This window comes from Prionailurus bengalensis, chromosome C2 (assembly GCF_016509475.1).
Source record: "Prionailurus bengalensis isolate Pbe53 chromosome C2, Fcat_Pben_1.1_paternal_pri, whole genome shotgun sequence".
Classification (NCBI taxonomy): domain Eukaryota; kingdom Metazoa; phylum Chordata; class Mammalia; order Carnivora; family Felidae; genus Prionailurus; species Prionailurus bengalensis.
This window is the reverse complement of record NC_057350.1, coordinates 1,846,873-1,864,885: the sequence shown is the minus strand read 5'-3', so window position 1 is coordinate 1,864,885 and position 18,013 is coordinate 1,846,873. Positions and strand designations below refer to the sequence as shown.

General features: G+C 55.4%; 1 protein-coding gene across 4 annotated transcripts in view; it reads right to left on the bottom strand.

Annotated features, from left to right (window-relative positions):
• Positions 1-1,723: 1,723 nt before the first annotated feature.
• Positions 1,724-18,013, bottom strand: part of UBE2G2 (ubiquitin conjugating enzyme E2 G2) — a 40,628-nt gene continuing 24,338 nt past the window's right edge. For all 4 annotated transcript variants that reach the window (XM_043593428.1, XM_043593431.1, XM_043593429.1 and 1 more), the window contains 3 exons: positions 9,731-9,849; positions 5,826-5,966; positions 1,724-3,372 (listed from right to left, as the gene is read on the bottom strand). In XM_043593428.1, coding sequence (XP_043449363.1) covers positions 3,260-3,372; positions 5,826-5,966; positions 9,731-9,849 — 373 coding nt within the window. In that variant the 3' untranslated portion in view covers positions 1,724-3,259. The remainder of the gene's footprint in view (positions 3,373-5,825; positions 5,967-9,730; positions 9,850-18,013) is intronic.

Here is an 18,013-nt window from a genome sequence, read left to right as displayed (position 1 = left end):
GGAGCGTGGGAGACCGTTCCCCTCTGCCCCGCGCGGGCGAGCCTGCGCCGTCACCCTGGCAGCTTTCAGGGCCACGACCCCCAGCCGGCAGGGCCCAGCCCCTCTGAGACCCGCTGGCCCGGCTCCCGGCCTTGACAAGGCAGGCGGCCCCACAGCTGCTCGAACTGCCTGCCCACGGCGGGGCCGGCGCGACACAGGGGCTCAGCACCTCCCGTGGCCAGCACACAGGTCGGCGGCTACGGCAGCAGCAGCCGCCTCAAGAGAGACAGCACGGTCCCGCCATCTCCCACCAACTGAGACCCCCGCCCTCGCCAGGCCGTGGCCCGGCCTCTCCCAGCCCCAAGCACTGAGCCCCTTCTGAGCAGGACCCAATGCCCTGGGACTCCAGGGGAGAAGCCAGAACTACAGAGGCCCCCTCGTGTGCGGCTAAGGCAGGGGTTCCATGACCTGTGTATCCACTGGGCGGGGGGGGGGCACGCGGGGCTGCTGCCCACGAGGGTCCCCAGGCCCAGCCCCCCTCACCGTGCCAGGAGACCCGACTCCACTGGGAATCCGTGCGTTTCGCGCCCTTCGTGGTTTAAACACCGGTTCCTTTCGCTTACAGTGTCCCAGTGTGAGATGACACAGTCCAGGCGAAAGGGAAGGTGAGGGCACAAGAGCCTTGCCACACGTGTCCCACGTCCAGCACGGCCACCTGCCACATGCACACGCTTCCGCGGAGTCCCGGTGTTGACCCCGCCCCCCACGCCAGCCCCAGACATCAGTATCTCCTGGTTCAGGCGAGGAGGCCCGGGGGGGGGGGGGCGGGGACAGGTCAGTGAGGGCTCCCGGGCCCCCCCCCCGGAAGCAGGAAAAGCAGGAACCAGAGGGAGAGGGGCCGCAGAAACTCCGAGTAGCTTCGCCAGAGGCAGCGGGGGCTGGCGGGCGGGAGGAGGTGGAGGTGAGGGCCCGGCACCCACCTGGGGTCCAGGAGACGAGGCTGGCTGGGTCGCACGGGGCGCTGCGGGCGACCGCCACGGGACTCCCTCTCCGAGCTGAGGGTTGGCAGGACTCCACACCCAGTGGAGGACACAGCAGGGCTTCTGGCCGCCGGTGAGGCAGCTGGGAGGTCAGCACCAGAGCAGAAGCCGGCCAGTGACCAGCCTCCCAACAGGCCTCTGTGCCCTCCACTCACCAGGTAAGTAACCAGATTCGAGGGCCAGTTCGACAGCAACGGTCACCGCAGGCTCGGGCCAGAGTCGCCTGCCTTCTGATGTCTGCAGAACTCGTGTGGTCTCAACGTCACCCCGGCTTCTCCTCACCGCCCAGTGGCAGGAAGCACCAGGCTCCAGGGAGAGGCTGGGGACAGCGTGTCCCCGCACACCCCCCATGTGCCCCAACTCCCCCGTGCACCCCCACGTGCCCCCAGTGCACACCCCTGTGTCCCACGCACCCCCATGTCCCTGCACACCCCCACGCACACCCCCGTGCCCCCGCCGCCAACCGCACACCCGGGCCCCTTAAGGAACCCAGAACTCCCGCAAAGGAGCACGGCAGGGGGAGGAGAGGAAGAAGGGCACGGGTCCCCAGGATAAAGGGGCGCCCCGAAGGGCTCCAGCTGCGGCCACGCCTCACTACGAGGCCTCTGGCACCGACCCGGGACACAACCAGTTTCGGTTTTCTAGGATTACACAAAATCCTGTAGCGTTACATAAAAGTCCACAAGGAAAAATACGGTACGGAATAGGGGGAAAATATATAACTTTATTTTTAACATAGTAATTAAACTCCACCACAAAGTAAGGACATGAGATTCTCTTTGTTTCCATTTAATAAATACAAGTGAATAAAAATACTTTGCTTGCAAAGAGATAGCCTCTCTCCCTTCTCCAGATTTCATGGAAACCCCGTGGCCACAGCGCCCGCACACCAGCCGTGTCCACGGACCAGTCCTTCCCTCTCCATGGAGAGGGCCGCGTCTCATTTAATACGCCCGCAAATACTATTCAGGTACAACCCCTCTCCCTTCCTGATCCCCTTCCAAATACAAGTTCTCGTACTGAATTCCAAATCTGAAGTGGTTCCCTTCTGAGAAAGAAAGAATCTGCTCTCCTTACAGAGCCAGCATGGACGGAGCCCCGTCTACCAGTCTCGTGACCACCAAGCAACCCTGTGTCAGGTGTCAGTGAGACGGACTCCCGCCCGCTGGACACGTGACTGAGGAGAGAAGGATGAGAAGTAAAACCCACGGTATGTCCTGTAGACTGTCCCCCACTGCAAAAATAGAAATTCCTATTTAGACGTAACCTGTCTGACAGGCCAAATACTTGATTCTGCAACAGATCTGTTATTGCTTAGAACGGAGCCCCTGGTGCCAGGGCAGGGACATCACACCCCACACTGAGTGCCCCGCCCCCACCCCCACCCCCGACCCCGGCCCGGCCCCGGTCAAGGTTGGGATAAGGCACGCCTCTGCGCTCACTAGGGGTGCACATTCCCTTCCAGCCCCAAGTGAAAAGAACTGTCTCAATAATCAACGTTCCTGCTGCGGCCACGACGTACAGAACGTCAGAACCTCCCCGTGTTTATGTGGAAAAGACAGACCCCTGTGCGTCCAGAAGACACTGACCAAAACGTCCAGTCTCGCGTGCTCCCGCCCTGTGATGCGCCAGTAAACCCGGCCATCGGTGTACCTCTTCGCTAAACGGGACCAGGAAGAAGCGGTCAGTCCTTACGACCAGCAGTACACCTCTCTCGTACACACCCCGTTTTTCATTAATCCACATTTTTAAAAAGTATTTATTTCCTGAAAGCATTTCTAAGTGTGATAGTTTGTAATGCGCGACAGACAAAAAGCTGTAACCAGATGACAAGGACAACACCCCCGAAGCACTAGAAAGCAGGGACGCCGACAGCCGTCCCCCTGGGGCACGCGGGGAGCAAGGCCAGAGCTGTCCCGCCCACCCTCTGCTGCTTCTTCAGAAGGACAACTGGTTCTGGCCGCCCCCTGCCCGGCAGACGGAAGGGAAGCCACTACCGGCGGGGCGTGCGGGGCCCCGGCTGGGAGGGCCAGTGGCGAGGGCTCCGACCACCCACGCGAATACGGGGAAGACTGCGCCCAGCGTCATCATCCTACATAAATGACCATTTCAGAAGAGAAGCCTGTTTGGAGCGGGAAAGGCAGGGGAAAACCAGACGCTGTGCTTCTGCAAGCTCGCCTTTTTGGGTACCAGCACAGGGTGTCACTGTCACTGCGCGTGTCCATGTGTGGGCCGGGGCCTCACAGCCCCAGGGACTTCTGCGCCAGCTGCCGGGCGACCCTGCAGAACTGCTCCCGGTCGTCCCGCCACATCTTGGAAGCATCCACGTTGGCGCCACTCTCGTCGTTGGGCTCTGAAAGAGACGGACAGGCGCTCCGTGTGAAAGGGCACCAGAGGGCAAGGGCCCGGCGAGGTCTCCCGCTTCACTCGGGAACACCTGCAATCCTTCTGGAACCGTGTCCCAGACGCGAAGGACAGGTGCTGGTGTCTGCGAACCGCCAGGGAAGGAGATCAGCTCTCCGAAAGACGGACGGGAGCCTCCTCACCCGCGAGACAGGGAGGCCGGAGGCGGCGTGAGGTCAGGGACACCGCATGAAGACCCGCCCTGGTGACCCCTGCCTCCCGAGGGTCTCGGAGAGCCAGCCTGCGTTCTCAGTCCTACTCTGGGAACACTGGGTCCCCACTGCGCAGTGAGCTCCGGACGACCCGCCGCCCGCCCCTCCGGCCTCACGGTCGGTGCTCCGCGTGGCCCACTCCTCCCCACCGCCGCCCACCCGGCTCCCGCCAAAGGACCCTGCGAGGCCGACGTCCGACCGAGGGGGATGCCTGAGCCCGGCAGGCGCTCCAGACAAATCAGGACGCACACGAAGAGGCAGCGGGGCCTGTGGGGTGGGGGACTGGAATGCCGTGAAGTGCTGAATCAGAAAAGGCAGAAAAGGCAGCCCAGAGGCCGGCGCGGCCGCCAGCACGACCGGGAGGTTCCCTCGCGCCCCGGCCTGGCTTCCCTCTGCGGGCACGCCGCCTCCGTTCCTCCACCCACAATGACTTTCTTCCTCCCTTTACACAGCAAGCCTTTCCCCACCGGGTCCTGTGCGCAAGGCCTCGTGCAGGGCACCAGGCGTGCGGAGAACATGGTGACACGGGCCCTCAGAGGGCACCATCTAGTGGGCCTACAGACCGCAAATGACCACGCGTGGTCTCAGACTCGGTGCTACCAGGTGGGCAACGGGAGAGGCGGGGGCAGAGGACCGGCGGTCCCGCAGGCCCCAAGGAAGGCGTGCGCTCAGGGGACCCCTGGCCGGGCCCGCTCCCCGCCCCGCATCTGCGACGCGGAAACCCCAGGGCCCGCACGGCCCGCGGTGGACGGGGGGGGGGCCTCGGTCTCCTGAAGCAGGCCGGAGGGCGCCGAGCGGAGCAGGCCGTGGCCGCGCTGGCTGTGGGGACAGAGCTGGAGAAGAGGGAGGTCAGGACAGAGGACACGTGCTGTGAGAGAAGCGTGTGAGGAACACACCAGAACCTCCAAAGAAACGACGTCTGCGAGGGCGCAACTTACCGCGGACGGCCGGAGACAACGTCGCCTCTCGCCCGGTCGTTCACTAGGCGTGTGAACAGAGGCCGAGGCGCCTCCACCTTCAAACTGACGTCCGCGACTTCGCGGTGACCCAAGGGGCCCACCGAGGACCCCGCCGGCTCCTCCTCCGGGCCACCCACGGCACTGTCGGCCGTCCCCCAACTCGCCTCCGTTCCCCTTCTTCCCGGTTTTCCGCGTCGTTCCTCCCTACGTTTCTTTGAGGACTCCTCTCCTCCCGCCCGCCCGCCCACCCTCTGTACCTCAACCCCCTTGTCCTGCTCACCACCCACTGTCTTCCCCAGACGTGACCCCGCACCCTCGCTCCCACTCCTGGCCTTGGCCGAGCGGCTCCCGAGGGGGAACGGCCACCAAGGATGGACACCTACATCCCGGACTCTCCTCCCATTCCTGCCACCCTCCCCCCCCAGATTCCTGTCCCCAGAAACAGCATTCCTCTACCCAGGCACTCAGGTCAGAAACACAGGCGTCACCCTGCACGCCCGTGAGCCCGCGTCTCCCAGACGCACCCTGGCTCTTGGCCCTGCAGCTGCTCGAAGCCCTCGTCCTCTCGCCCGGGCCACGGGGATACCCGCCCAACGGGCACCCGGCTGCAGGGACGGTCGTTCTAAGGCACGGCTGGCGGTCTAACACCCGCACAGAGGCCTGGGCCCCAGGTGAGCACACACTTCCACAGGGCGCCCTGGCCCCTGCCCCCGCTGAGCTCGAGCCGTAAGCGGTCCCGGCAGGGCCCCCTCGAGGCTCAGCTGCCCCCCTTCCCCGGTCACCTCCCACGTGCTCGCAACTCCTCCCGCCCAGTCCCGTCGCGGGAGCTGGCCCCACAGTCCCTGCATCTGAGGAGCTGTCGGTGACTGGCAACCACTGCTGGGCCTGCAAAGTCCCATCAGAAAGCAGGCCCTAAGGTGGGGCCCAGGGTGCACCGAGCTGGACCCCCCAGGGCCCGGCGTCTGCGACACAGCAGGCCCCCCCGGTAAACACCAGCGCGTGAGCGCGGTGCCCGCGGATCGGGGTGCGGTTAGTTCCGGTCAACACACGATACACACAACAGGAAGGCATCTTTGAGACCCGTAAGAACGACAGGCATGCGACATGCGGACGAGCAGGTACAAAGAATTCGGCTAGGAGGCAGAAAACCGCACCCGTCCATACACCGCACGCGGGAGCGAAGCGCACGGGAGACCGTGGCAGCCGCCGTGCCGTGTGGCCGCGGGCCTTACCTGCCAGCATGCTCACCACCGACAGCAGGATCTTCTCCACGCTCTGCACGGGGCTCCACCGCTCTGCGCTGCTCTCGTAGCCCATGGGGTCGTCGCCCGGCGCGTGGAGGATGGAGATACAGACTCTGCCGTCGGGGTAGACTGTGGGGTCAAAACACACCGGGTGAGCCCCACGGCGGAGAGCGGGCGAGGTGGACGCGGACGGCAAGCCGTGGGCACGGCTGGAGCAGAGCCGGGCCCCGGGCGCCACGCTCACGGCCACGAGGCCCCACTCGATCCCCAAGGACGAAAGGGAGGATTATCTGGCCGTGAGACATTTCACCAAACGAACGCACGTAACCTCCAGAGCTGGTTCCAGAGCGACTTTCCTAACTCCGCCCCGAAAGCCCTGAGCGAGGTCGCGAAGACCTACGTCCACAGAGCCAGGATGAAGGCTGTGCCATCCAAGGAGGAAGGTGTCCCGACTTCTCCAGGGAACTCGCTCCAACAGAGAGACGGACGGCCGTCTGCGCCTCTGGAGGTCAGCTGTGTCCGACCTAACCCGCCCCAGCGCACAGCGCCATGAACCAGACGCCCACGGTCTGGGGAGGAACCGCGTCTCCGGCTCGCGGTTGTCTCCAGTCCCGCCGAGGGTGCCGCGGGCACTGTCACTCCTCCGGCACACAGGGCGGGCACAGCGCATACGCAGACACGGGGAGTCCAGTCGGGCACTCAACTGTCAAACTGCAAGGCCTTCCGGTTATAACGACACGAACAACAGACAGCTGAGGACGAATTTTAGTAATTCCCCTTTGCTCGTGAGCTCACAACCCCGTGACCACTGAGACACCCGGGTGGGTCGGAGCGGTGCCTCCTGTGGCACCTCCTTCCTCGCGCGTCCATCCATCCCCGTCCCGGCACTCTGCTCCCAGCTGCCTACGGTCGGTGCGTCTCGGACGGAGAGCGCGTGCGCAGCTGTTGGGGGCGTCAGGGGGCCCAGCGGTGGTGCCCACGCCCGGGGCCTGGGCGCCCAAGGCTCCGGACGGCATCCCTGCCGTGAGGTGTCCAATCTCAGCGGACCTCCTCCAGGTGGTGGCACCGAACGGTGACAGTGTGTCACAACACACGGTGACAGCACAAACCCAGAAACACGGAGGCGGCGGCGGCCCTGCCGCCTCCTCTCTCACCGGGCCCCCCCTGCAATCCCTCCCTCGTCTCGCCTGTGCTCGGCTCCGCACCGCTGGCCTCTCTTTCCCCAGGCCGCCTCATCTGTGTCCCAGCCCTGCGGTCTGTCCTCTACACCACAGCCAGTGACCCTTCCAAGACCACACTGGCCACACGACTCCCTCCCTCACTCTGATTCCCTCAGCGGATCTCCACTCCTCCCGCACAAGTATCAGAATCCTTCTTCCTGGCCAAAGGGCCTGAACCGGTTTGGCCCCTTCACTCCTTGCACGGGGCCTTTGCACGAGTCAGACACACTTCCGCCTCTCACACGTCACTGGGTTAACTCCCACGGCTCTTCCTGCAGACGTGAGCCTGACCACCACCAGCCCGGGGCCCCTCCCTGGCCTCCTGGTGTGACTTCCTATTTACCTGTAGGACTCGTCCAACCGTGTTCACCTCTGCCCTCAGACTGGCAGCTCGTGATGGTCAAGGCCCCCACCTTTTATTATCCGTTCACCCCTGTATCCCAGCAAGTCTCAGTAGATGTACTCAATTATTCTTTCAAAGCATTTAGGGACTGGTCAATATTCATGTCATTGGCAAACCTAAATAGTTCTCAAAAATGATTTTCACAAGATAGAAATAACACCCATCCACTTAGAGGACAGCCAAAGTTTAAAACTACTTGAATTACCTGAACGTGACAACCCCTCAGCACAATATCAAACTGTCAGCTCACAGCCACATCTGCCTCTAACACCGTGTCACCAGCACGGTTCTAGAGTGTGCGTATCTTCGATATAATCGTATTACTTTTTTTTTTTTTTCAACGTTTATCTATTTTTGGGACAGAGAGAGACAGAGCATGAACGGGGGAGGGGCAGAGAGAGAGGGAGACACAGAATCGGAAACAGGCTCCAGGCCCTGAGCCATCAGCCCAGAGCCTGATGCGGGGCTCGAACTCACAGACCGCGAGATCGTGACCTGGCTGAAGTCGGACGCTTAACCGACTGCACCACCCAGGCGCCCCAATCGTATTACTTTTTAATTGCCCACAATCCTCTTTATAGTTCCGTTTTCTGGTTAATCGATTTGAAATTGCGGACTTCTTCAGTCGACTCCATCTACTGTCACGTATTTTTACTTCTGCATCACAGAACACCCTGAACACACGCCAAAGTCAACAGCAGCGTGACGGATGCCCACGTGCACGCGTCACCCGGCCTCAAAGCCCTGCCACGTCGTGGCCAGCCTTCGCAAAGGAAGGGGTAGTCCTGGGTACCTACCAGGCACGCAGAATTGCATTAACATGAGAGAGCACTTGGAAACGATCTCTCTGAGGAGGGAACTGATGACCCACATGTATCATCAGTGTAGTGAGAAGTTTCAAAGGAGCGGCAGGAAGCGCCTCCCCAGACGGGCAATCCTGAGACCCTTCACTGAGGGGGGCGGGATCTGGGCAGAGCTCTCCCAAGAGGAGGTGCCCAGGCAGGTGCGGGCCAGAGGAGACCGTGCAAAGTGGACTCCTTTGTAAGCTGAGAGGTGTCAAAGGCTCAGAAAGTTCTAGAAATGCTCTCATGAGTTCAATTAGCCGTCAGCTATCTTATGTGCAGAGAAGCATAGGAAAAGGAATTCGTTTCAAATAAAATATTTCTACAAAACGGTGTATCTTACTTACTTTTCTTCTCAACTATTAAGATCACGATTTTTAGTAAAATTAATCACTTACAAAGAGGAATATTATCCGAATATGATCAATTAAAATACAACATATTTTCTTACTAATTCTTCAGGAATAAAAACCACAGCTATTGAAGAATTCCAATTCCTGCTACTAGATACTTTTCCAACTTAAGTCCAATGAATTTCTTTAGTGACCGTATTTTCCCCTCTTCTTAAAATATGCGTTTATTTTAGAAAAAAGATTAACCAAAAACAAATAAAAAAGAGATCCCATTTTGGAAAGAGAATCACTTTCAACATTTTCGTGTTACACTTCCAGTTACACATATCTACATGTGAATTTTTTTTCAAAAAAGTAAACTGTAGGGGCGCCCGGGTGGCTCAGTCGGTTAAGCGTCCGACTTCGGCTCAGGTCACGATCTCACCATCCGTGAGTTCAAGCCCTGCATCGGGCTCTGTGCTGACAGCTCAGAGCCTGGAACCTGACTTGGATTCTGTGTCTCCCTCTCTCTCTGCCCCTCCCCTGCTCATGCTCCGTCTCCCTCTGTCTCAAAAATAAATGAACGTTAAAAAAAAATTAAAAAAAAAAAAAACCAAGTAAACTGTAATAAGCCTGATTAGTGACCTGCTTTTCTCGTTCGGTATAGACCAGATACCATTCCATATCATTAAATATTATTCTAGAGCATCTAAAATCTCTCTATAGCGCTCTAACATACGGACTAACCAGGCATCTGTTGTTGCAAACCTAGTCTGCTCTGACCAGCCCCCACCGTCGAACACCACACCGTGCTGGAGGCCCGCAAAGCGCTCTGCGCACGCCCGCGCTCACGTGCTCTCATCGGCCCACCGGAAGGAGCGGGCGGGTCAAATGGCACCCAGTGTTAGGTCCACCATTTTGTTTTATCTCCCTTACCCTGCTTTTCGGTTGATGTCAATCCCACCATGACTAAGTGACGGAAGTTCAAAACATACACAGCATCTTCCATGTGGCACCATCGCTGAGGGCACCTGTCACACGCACACAACCCCGTGCCTCGCCCGGTGCCATCAAAGCCACTCCCCAGAGCACTTACTGTTGGGATGAAACATCTCGCAGGTAAATCTCATCTTTGGGGGACTTAATGGGTAATCCAGTGGGAAACTCAGGATGGCAGGAAATACACCAAACTCAAAACAGGTGTCTTCTGGGCCCCTAGAAGACAGAAACACAAGTGCAAGTAGTTTTCTCAGTGTCTCACTGCAGCGGCCAGCTGAGGAAGTTCCTAGTGTTTCACAAACACGCGTGGAAAGGGTAAGTAACAGCGATGAGCAAGTGAGCGACGAACCACGGGTGTCTACTCCCAAAACCAAGAGCACACTGGATACACGGTAGGTCAGTCAACTTGACAATAAATTATATTGAAAGTTTCTTCCTCTACGTTAAAAACAAGTAAATGAATGGATAAATACATGACAGTGATGAACCAATACTTTTTTTTTTTTTTTAATCTTTATTTATTTTTGAGACAGAGAGAAACAGAGTGTGAGCAGGGGAGGGGCAGAGACAGAGAGGGAGACACAGAATCCGAAGCAGGCTCCAGGCTCCGAGCCGTCAGCAAAGAGCCCCCCGTGGGGCTCGAACTCGCAGACCACGAGACCATGACCTGAGCCGAAGTCGGACGCTCAACCGACTGAGCCACCCAGGCGCCCCGCCGATATGTTTTCCTGAGTGGAAAATGACGCTCACTGTCCCGCCCCAACCTGGCTGGAGTCCCAGGTACCAGCACAGAGACCACGCTGCAGGCACAGGTTCTGCGCTCACGAAGGGAAGGGCGGGGCAGCAGACAGAGCCTCTCTAGAGCCGGGATCGGAGGGGAGGGCTCCGGGCAAAGCTGCAAAACCCAAGGACCTTGTAAACTTCCTGTATGTTCGCCGTCATTTCACCTTCAAGCAAGGATATGGATTATGCCCGTTAGAGAAAGACCATCATATTAAATGGTAGGGGTTAAGAGTTTTTTTTTACTTCGAAGGCTATTTTTACTGTTCTTATTTTTTTTAAGTTTATTTATTTGAGACAGAAACAGAGCACATGAGCGGGGGAGGAGCAGAGAGAGAGAGAGAATCCCAAGCAGGCTCTATGCCGTCAGCACAGAGCCCGACGTGGGGCTCGAACCCACGACGGTGAGATCATGACCTGAGCCAAAACCAAGAGTCGGACGCTTAACCGACTGAGCCCCCCAGGCGCCCTCAAGTGTGCCTTAGAAGCGGGGTTTCTGTAACCTTCAAGGACCAGATGAAAAGCACACAGGTGATCCCCGACAGGCCCACGCGCACAGCCAGGCGTGTGCACGCGCACGGCCAGCCCTGCCCCGCGGGCCTGCACTGGGTGCCTGTCACGCGGCCCGCGCCACACGGTCACCGGCACGCCTGTCTGCCTGGCTTTACGGCCTCGTCACGTGGAAAATGGCAGAAATGGAATAAACCACTTCTAAGCCCCGTCAGATTTTAAAGCCGTAGGTGTAAATTAACACTATTTCCTGGCCCGTGTGCACGACAGGGCAGCGGAGAGGCAGAGCCCCAGCTCAAGACAGAAAGACTCCCCCTTACAAACCGCCCCTAGGGAACACGCGTTAGGGCGGCTGACAGGTTACCTAAGCCTCGAAAATAAGACACCGAACATGTGTGGCGACAGCCGGCCGCGCGTGAGCTGCTGGGCCCGACTGAGTGCCTGTCTAAGCCACGACCTGTAATACGAGCTCTACGACGCCAACACGGCGTGGAGACCGGGCCCTGGTCGCTGCAGGAGGCGCGACACGGCAGACACGCTGCCTTTCAAGATGAATGCGAGACGTGGCGCGGGAGACGATAACTGACATACACTTGTTCCAAGACAACCTTCATTTTTTTAAAATCGTTTTTTCAAAGCACAAATTTTAAGTCAATAATACTATTTTGATTCAGTAAAATAAACTTGCAAATATCGTGAACGATATTTCTCTCCACGATTGACGGGAAAAGACAAAGAATCCCCGAAGAAGCCGCACAGGGCGCTTCTCCACCATTTGGTGAGGACACTCAGAGCTTCCGCTGGCACCACCGCAGTGGATGCCAGGATTGCGTCCCAGGGGAAGGAGGGCCGGGCTGCGGCAAAACAGTCAAAACAAGAACAAGGTTTGACCTGTTAAAGGGGGGAGGGGGGCAACTGGGTGGTGCAGTGGGTGAAGTGTCTGATCTCAGCTCAGGACACGATCTCACGGTTTGTGAGTTCAAGCCCCACATCAGGCTCTGCACTGTGAGTGCAGAGCCTGCTTGGCATTCTCTCTCTCTCTCTCTCTCTCTCTCTCTCTCTCTCTCTGCTCTTCACCCAACGGCATGCACACACATGCTCTATCTCAAAATAAGTAAAACTTAAAAAAAAAAGAACACGGTAAAAAGTGTTTTTTGGAGTCCATTTTTTTCAACTTAAGAGACCGACCATGATTCTGAAAACTGCGTCCTTGCTACTTTTTGGAGAAACCGTAGTGAAACGGGGGGAGGGGGTCACGAGAGCGCCCAGAGCCCTGGCGTCAAGCAGGACAGGCGAAGCCACGTGAAGAGGGTCGAGCGTGGGGCCGGGCCGGCTCCGGTGCCGGGATGGTGTCCGTCCAGGGCAGGGCCTGCAGGCGGCACGGAGAGCCAGCACCGCCACCGCCTGGCTGCCGGACGAGGTGGTCCCAGGCCGCCCCGCGCGCCCTGAACAGACGCCCTGGAGGTCCCTTCCTCTGCACACGGGCCTGGCACAGACCGAGGAGACCACCACGCGCGTCTTCTGGTAGAGGAGCCCCAGGCAGCCGATGAGCACCCCCTTTCATCGTCCCCAGGCCCCCGACGGAAGGTGCCCGGAAGCGCGGCGCTCACGCCCCCCCGCCCAGGAGGCAAAGCTGGGAGGCTCGACGAGCGGATGGCAGAGCTGAGGTCCGGGGTAGAAGGCAGTTTGAACGGCTAACCCGGGAGGCTGGGCGGACGCTCCCCTAGAAAGGAACCCCGTCCTCGTCGGGAACACCTGCCCACGTGCCTCGGTACTTCTGGCACGTCCGAGTCAGAAGAGGGAACGACGTCTGGGTGGCGTTTTGGAATGAACCGAACAGAATTCGCTCGGGGCTGCGTTTCTCACGATAGGGCTTTCTTCAACATTAAAAGAGCCCACTGGGTCATCCGTGGCCTCAGGAGCGCGACCAAACACTTCCTGAAGCACTCCCACATCTCCAGCATCAAAGCGGTTTTCAAATGTCCCCGGTCGGCTACTGGTTCGAAACCAGGGCTTCCTCCTCCAGGCCGCCCCACTGCCTGGGCCAAGCAGGCAGGGGGCCCGCGTGTGCAGGGGCGTGCCTGCCGACTCCGGAAAACGCCACCGGGCTGACTCCCGAAACGACACCCAGACAGAGCCGGTGCGCTCTCTGGACAAATCCTGGCGCCCCCGCTCCAGACGGCCCCCCTCTCTCTCGCCGAAGGCCTCGTCTCACAAATCCTCAGGTGAGAAAAAGGAAAGTACAAGACGAAAGGAAACAGATTTATCTAAAGCAAACGGAACTCTTCAAAGGCTGCCAACTGCTGTCCACCAATTAAAATAATGGCTACGCCGTTCCTGAAGGAAGTACTTTCACTTTCTGAGACCAGAATCAGAGCAGAGCGTGACGCATGCGCTCTGCTCCGGAAAGGACACCGCACGTCCGACAGCTCGCTCTGATTTGCTGGCCTGGGTGAATCACATACCCAGCAAGTACCGAGGGGGCAACTGCCTGACCCGCCCCGCGCCCAGGGCCACGTGGCACCAGCGATCACGCACCGTCGAAAACGCTGTTACTTGCAGAGTCCGTGAAAATCGGAGAGATGCTCCTTTAGTCTCGGACACTAAATTAAAACGAAAACCGTCGTTCCTTACTTTCCACTTCAAAGCGTGTCCGGATAACAACACATGCTGCGGGCAGCACGCTGAAGGCACAGGGAGACCAGCACGCTGAAGTGCAACCCAGGTGTGTCCGGGTGTGAGAGAGCCGTGTGCCCACAGGGCGTGTTCTAGGACGGCGGCCTGCACGTCACTCGGCTGTGGCAGGTGCTGAAGAAGCTGCCCGTTCTCCTTTCCAAGTCCGTCACGGCACAAGGACAATACATACGACACACGTATGACAAGGCTCTAAGTAATGGAGACTGTAAACCACTCGTTAGCACTTGGACTTGAACTGGATTACTACGGGACGATTATTCCCCAAAGTCACGACCACCTGAGGCCTAAGAGGAAAAGGTATACTGCTTCAGAGACACCCTCCACTGGCAAGGGATGGGTCCCTGTGGCCCTCAGGCTGCTGAACGTGCACAGGGCACCCAGCAGGCGGGCCAGGAGGGGCACCATGTCCCTCCTGCCCTCACGCTCCGCAGTCGGCGCCCCCCGCTCACCCGGGCAGGAGGCTGGCCACAGACCCGTGCGGGGCGCTCTTGAAGGCCAAGCTCCTGGCCTGTAGTTCCGGCCACTGGGCTTCAAGCCAGGCAAGTGCGGGAGGAGCGCCAGCCACAGAAAGGCCCCTCGCCGCGGCAAAGTGAGCAGGGAGGGACCCGGTCGCGGGCCGCCAGCAGGACAGACAGCAGGTGCCCTAGGGAGCGCAACCTGCAGGGAGCGCCCCGGGGAAAGGAGCAGGTGGGCTCGGCCGCCCAGAAGCAGGCACCCAGGGGGGTCTCTGGGATCGACCCAGATGGCGGGTTTGTTGCGTTTTTGTTTTTTTTTTTTTCTTGTGCTCTGTGCTGCCCACTAATTCCCAGGTACAAAACCAACGGTGAGAAGCGCAGGAAGGACGGGGACAGGACAGGTGGCCTCCGCCTTGGGAAACCATGGCAGTAGCAAACTCGGGTTCTCTCCCATATAGTCTTCTCGGATTCAATCTGTCCAGAAGGAGGCTGCAGTCATACCCTGGGTTTGGTGTATTTTGTTCTGTTTTGCGACATGGACGTCTCTGAAAACTTGCAATCAGATATGCTTGAACTATATTAAAAGCACACTAAATAAGTCCATCATTACAAGAATTTCATAGTCAATTTTTTTTTTTAAAGATTTTTTTTTTTCAACGTTTATTTATTTTTGGGACAGAGAGAGACAGAGCATGAACGGGGGAGGGGCAGAGAGAGAGGGAGACACAGAATCCGAAACAGGCTCCAGGCTCTGAGCCATCAGCCCAGAGCCTGATGCGGGGCTCGAACTCACGGACCGCGAGATCGTGACCTGGCTGAAGTCAGACGCTCAACCGACTGCACCACCCAGGCGCCCCTCATAGTCAATTTTGACACACAACTTTTACAACATGAACGGACTTTAACTAGAGAAACATATTTTGGAAAACAGTCAAATACGTGAAGTATAGAAAACTCCGCTCCCTCCGGAGTCGCCTCCCCAAGGCAGACACAGGTAAGTGTGGGTTCTCCAAGCCTGTCTCCATGTGCATAAACCCACATACCTTCATCCACAAAGTTGGGTTTTTCAAATTAAAAATGTATCATTGCACTGCTGAGAGGAATTCTCAAAGACCTCACTAAATGGAGAGACATGCCACATGCCCGGATGAGAACGCTCAAGACTGTCAAAGTCCTCATCCACACAATCCCTATCAAAATGCCAGCTGGCTTCCCTGCAGAAATTGAGAAGCCGATCTTCAAATTCAGATGGAATTGCAAGGGACCCGGGAACAGGCAAAACAATCTTGTAAAAGAAGAACAAAATCAGAGGACTTGCACTTTCCAATCCCCAAACTTACCGGGAAGCTACAAGAACAGAGACTGCGCGGTAACGGTCCAAGGATGGGCCCAGCTCAAGGGAACAGAACTCAGAGCCGAAACATACACCCCTCCATTTACGGTCATGTTTGACCTAGGCGCCGTGGCAATTCAATGCAGAAAGGGTTTCCTTTTCAACAAACGGCATCAAGGCAATCGGAGAGCCGAACGCAAATGAATGACTTTGGACTCCTACCTGACGCCATATCCAAAATCAGCCCAAGATGTGTAACAAGAGATGAAGAAGGGCATCATATAATAATTACAGGGTCTATCCATCAGGAAGAGCTAACAATTATAAATGTCTATGCGCCGAATACGGGAGCCCCCAAATATATAAAACAATTACTCATAAACATAAGCAACCTTATTGATAAGAATGTGGTAATTGCAGGGGACTTTAACACTCCACTTACAGAAATGGATAGATCATCTAGACACACGGTCAATACAGAAACAAGGGCCCTGAATGATACATTGGATCAGATGGACTTGACAGATATATTTAGAACTCTGCATCCCAAAGCAACAGAATATACTTTCTGCTCGAGTGCCCATGGAACATTCTCCAAGACAGATCACATACTGGGTCACAAAACAGCCCTTCATAAGTATACAAGAATTGAAATCATACCATGCATACTTTCAGACCACAATGCGATGAAGCTTGAAATCAACCACAGGAAAAACTCTGGAAAACCTCCAAAAGCATGGAGGTTAAAGAACACCCTACTAAAGAATGAGTGGGCCAACCAGGCAATTAGAGAAGAAATTAAAAAATATATGGAAACAAACAAAAATGAAAATACAACAATCCAAACGCTTTGGGATGCAGCGAAGGCAGTCCTGAGAGGAAAATACGTTGCAATCCAGGCCTATCTCAAGAAACAAGACAAATCCCAAATACAAAATCTAACAGCACACCTAAAGGAAATAGAAGCAGAACAGCAAAGACAGCCTAAACCCAGCAGAAGAAGAGAAATAATAAAGATCAGAGCAGAAATAAACAATATAGAATCTAAAAAAACTATAGAGCAGATCAATGAAACCAAGAGTTGGTTTTTTGAAAAAGTAAACAAAATTGATAAACCTCTAGCCAGGCTTCTCAAAAAGAAAAGGGAGATGACACAAATAGATAAAATCATGAATGAAAATGGAATCATTACAACCAATCCCTCAGAGATACAAGCAATTATCAGGGAATACTATGAAAAATTATATGCCAACAAACTGGACAACCTGGAAGAAATGGACAAATTCCTAAACACCCACACGCTTCCAAAACTCAATCAGGAGGAAATAGAAAGCTTGAACAGACCCATAACCAGCGAAGAAATTGAATCAGTTATCAAAAATCTCCCAACAAATAAGAGTCCAGGACCAGATGGCTTGCCAGGGGAGTTCTACCAGACGTTTAAAGCAGAGTTAATACCTATCCTTCTCAAGCTATTCCAAAAAATAGAAAGGGAAGGAAAACTTCCAGACTCATTCTATGAAGCCAGTATTACTTAGATTCCTAAACCAGACAGAGACCCATTAAAAAAAGAGAACTACAGGCCAATACCCTGATGAATATGGATGCAAAAATTCTCAATAAGATACTAGCAAATCGAATTCTACAGCATATAAAGAGAATTATTCACCATGATCAAGTGGGATTCATTCCTGGGATGCAGGGCTAGTTCAACATTTGCAAATCAATCAACGTGATACATCACATTAATAAAAGAAAAGATAAGAACCATATGATCCTGTCAATCGATGCAGAAAAGGCATTTGACGAAATTCAGCAACCTTTCTTAATAAAAACCCTCGAGAAAGTCGGGATCGAAGGAACATACTTAAAGATCATAAAAGCCATTTATGAAAAGCCCACAGCTAACATCAGCCTCAATGAGGAAAAACAGAGTTTTTTCCCTGAGATCAGGAACACGACAGGGATGTCCACTCTCACCGCTGTTGTTTAACATAGTGTGGGAAGTTCTAGCATCAGCAATCAGACAACAAAAGGAAATCAAAGGCATCAAAATTGGCAAAGATGAAGTCAAGCTTTCACTTTTTGCAGATGACATGATATTATACATGGAAAATCCGAGACTCCACCAAAAGTCTGCTAGAACTGATACATGAATTCAGCAAAGTTGCAGGATACAAAATCAATGTACAGAAATCAGTTGCATTCTTATACACTAACAGTGAAGCAACAGAAAGACAAATAAAGAAACTGATCCCATTCACAATTGCACCAAGAAGCATAAAATACCTAGGAATCAATCTAACCAAAGATGTAAAAGATCTGTATGCTGAAAACTATAGAAAGCTTATGAAGGAAATTGAAGAAGATATAAAGAAATGGAAAAACATTCCGTGCTCATGGATTGGAAGAATAAAAATATTGTCAAAATGTCAATACTACCCAAAGCTATCTACACATTCAATGCAATCCCAATCAAAATTGCACCAGCATTCTTCTCGAAACTAGAACAAGCAATCCTAAAATTCATATGGAACCACAAAAGGCCCCGAATAGCCAAAGTAATTTTGAAGAAGAAGACCAAAGCAGGAGGCATCACAATCCC